Below are 3,135 nucleotides of genomic sequence, written 5' to 3'. Positions count from 1 at the left end.
CAGCCCCCCCCGAACGGGGAAACCCCCCCCCCCCGTTTTCGCTTCCGGGGTCGGACAGCGGCAGCAGCGTTAGTGGGGAAGGTGACACCGCGACGCCATGGGCCTTCACTTCGGTAACCTGGCTCGGGTTCGTCATGTTATCACCTACAGCCTCTCGCCCTTCGAACAGCGCGCCTTCCCCAACGTCTTCTCTCACGGGCTGCCCAACGTCTGGCGGCGTTTCAGGTCTCAGGTCTTCAAGGTGGCGCCCCGTGAGTACGGCGGGAGATACTTCAGGCGCGGCCTGAGGGACTGAGTCTCTCTTTTGGTTTTTCTTTCTTCACCTACCGTTATTCTGGGGATGGGGGAGGCTGGGGCAGGCGTCTGTGTAACGGTGACCTTGTGCAATGCTGTCTCTTGTCGCAGAAGCTCGGTGTTTCAAGGCGCTCTGTGCTGTGCTTGTTGTAGTGCGACTTGTGAGTGTCCCCTTTCCTTTCCAGCCTTTCTGGGAGGCTATCTCCTTTATTCCTGGGGAACAGAAGAGTTTGAGAGACTGAAGAGGAAGAACCCCGCTGACTATGAAAATGACCAGTAATCAAGTTAATGAGCAGACTGTTACCTTGCTGTATGATCAACTTGGTGTTGCTAAACTTGTTCACACGACTAGAATGGCATTACGAATGAGATAAGTCTTGTCTAATAAACTTTAACTTTGCCCCATGATGACTTTGTGTGAAATCAGTGTCTTGAGATGTTTAAGGTGAGTAGCATCAAATCTCTGTCTGGTTCACTCTGTACAGAGAGATAAAGTTCTGTATGCTCAGACATTTTTATCTTGGAGCATTTCCAGCCTTTTTGACTCCCATTTTGTGGAAACGTTTCTCAGTATAACTAGTGCAGCAAGGGCTGCCTTCAGCTGGAGATGATTTGAAATAACAGCTCATTGCTCCATTTATCTTTCCATCACTGGCCACTTCTTTTTCCTTTAGCCTTGAGCTCTGTGAAAAACCTATAGTCCACTTGATTTGGTATTGAGCACAACTGCATGAGCTGGCTGATGGCTCAGGATTGAAGATGGATCTTGATCTCTGTGCAGAGGCTCGCTTTTCACAAGGAGCCTTGTTCAGAAGGGGCAAGAGGTACAAGCTGTACCAGGAGAGGTTTCATCTCGATGTAAGAAAGGAATTTTTTACAGCAAGAACAATCAGTCACTGGAACAACCTCCCCAGGGACGTGGTGGAGTCCCCAGCTTGAGGTTTTCTAGATGTAACTGAGCAGGGTGCCAGATAACTTCATCTGGGCTCCCTTTCCATTAAAGGTTGGACCACACAATCTTTTGAGGTCCATTCCAATCTGGGCTGTTCTGTGATTCTGATTACATAGTTATATTAATGTTAATTGGATGATTAACTGCAAGTCTGATATCTGTTTAGTGTTAATAGGCTGGATTAGAAGCTTCTTAGAAACTACCAGGAGAAACAAAAGACTGTTTAATACCTGAAGATGATTTAAAAACAAATGCTAGTAGTAAAGTTACTTAAGTATGTGACAAAGAAATTCACCCTGTGACTTTAAGTATATATACAAGCTTCACTGTTTGAAGTCCAGAACATCTGGCTGGTTCCTTTATCCTTTTTTTTCCCTTTCAGTCTTCAGCTGGCTGTCTCAAGCTGGTGCCGCACGCAAAACAACACATTTAACTCCCTGTCATGTTATTCCTGTAGCTGGTACTGAGAGTTTATCTTATCCGCGGGGTGGGAGTGACATTTCCCTGCATTAGTTTCTCCGTGTGCTCAGGCCCGGGATGTCTGGAAGACAAAGATGCTCAGTTTCTCACTTCAGGAAGTTGGGGCGTGTGCAATTTTTATAGCTGAATGCTTTATTGTTTTAGGGCTCTTAACATATGTTTAAAAAGCACATGAGACTAAGCTGAGTCTTAGGGCTGTTCCTACTGCTCTTGTGATTACTCCAAGCACAGTCCGAGGCTGGCATAAACAGGTGTAATACAAGTCAGCCCGTGCTGCAAGTTGTGCCAAAAATACTCTGTGCTTAAATTTAAGCCTGCGTTTCAGTTTATTGGTATTTTTTAGGCAGCTTAAGCAAGCAGGGAGCCACAAAGTGGCTACTAGGATTGCGCAGCTGGCAAAGATGTCTAGAGGCAGACTTTATTCAAAACTTTTGTCCTGCTTAATTACATCTGAGAGCACCCGCAGCAGCTGATGGGTAGCCTAAATGATGGCACATGTGAACTTTTATGTTGGTACCTTCAGTAAATGCTTGTTTTCCGATGTGTTTCATGTCAGCAGCTCTGCTGAAGGCAATGAGCTCATCTTGGTCTCTCTCACAGGGTCTCTGCCCCTGTTCACAGACAGCTGAACTGTGTCTGAACCAGCTGCTGGACTACTGTAAACAGCGCGACACCTTCCTCTCAGCCGGTGACCGGTTACCCAGGGCACCGCAGCCCAGTGAGTGTTCCGGCAGCGGCTCAGCCCGGCTGCAACGTCTGCAGTGAGTCAGGCGGCAGGCTGGGGCCCCCTGCCCCTTTGGCCCGTCACAGCCCTGCCGAGCCACCCTCCAGCCGCCTCCGGTGCCCCTGCGCTCACCCAGAGGGCCCAGCCTGCCGGGCCGGGAGCCGGACGCAGAACCTCTGAGCGGCAGGGATGGCTCCTGCTGGACGGATGGCATTCGGGAGTTCGGCCACTTGGCTATTTCAGAATTTGAACAAGGTGTTTGAAAATTTTTCAGTCATCTAATTTATTTCTGTTCTTGTGGTAAATATTAGAAATAGCAACAGAGCAATATTTGGACTTGTATACATGGGAACAATTGATTCCATTTTATTCTTTTTTCCCCCGTTTCTTGCACAGAGTAAAGTTTGCTGCCTGAAAGGGATATGCTGATGCTGTTAGTAACCCAGAAGGACACACAACAATTTTGACGTATCGTCACAAAGCACTAGTCTTACCTAGCCAAAAAAGCTGAGAAACGACGACTTACAGAGGGCACTGCTGTCAGTGTTGAAAGAGCTGTCATTTCAAATCCTGTGCTCCACAGATGAAGTCAAGACTACTGCTCCTGCCTCTTGTTTTCCTGTCTCTATACTAGTGTGCCTAGTGGAAATAGAAATTTTAACTCAGATGCATGTAGGGGTGAGGA

General features: G+C 47.7%; 1 protein-coding gene across 1 annotated transcript; it reads left to right on the top strand.

The window, feature by feature from the left end:
- Positions 1–97: 97 nt before the first annotated feature.
- LOC104160002 (cytochrome b-c1 complex subunit 8) lies at positions 98–574 on the top strand. Its single transcript, XM_009698055.1, has 2 exons — positions 98–251; positions 480–574. The coding sequence occupies exons 1-2, from the start codon at positions 98–100 to the stop codon at positions 572–574; spliced, it is 249 nt and encodes an 82-aa protein (XP_009696357.1).
- Positions 575–3,135: the final 2,561 nt, after the last annotated feature.

Source organism: Cariama cristata, unplaced genomic scaffold (genome assembly GCF_000690535.1).
Source record: "Cariama cristata isolate BGI_N322 unplaced genomic scaffold, ASM69053v1 scaffold17480, whole genome shotgun sequence".
Taxonomy (NCBI): Eukaryota; Metazoa; Chordata; class Aves; order Cariamiformes; family Cariamidae; genus Cariama; species Cariama cristata.
This window is presented reverse-complemented; position numbering and strand designations above follow the sequence as displayed.

Excerpts from the sequence above, each read along its gene's own strand:
- LOC104160002 (XM_009698055.1), top strand. The coding sequence starts at position 98 with ATGGGCCTTCACTTCGGTAACCTGGCTCGGGTTCGTCATGTTATCACC. Across the intron at positions 252-479 it reads GGTCTTCAAGGTGGCGCCCC|CCTTTCTGGGAGGCTATCTC; the intron begins GTGAGTACGGCG and ends TTTCCTTTCCAG.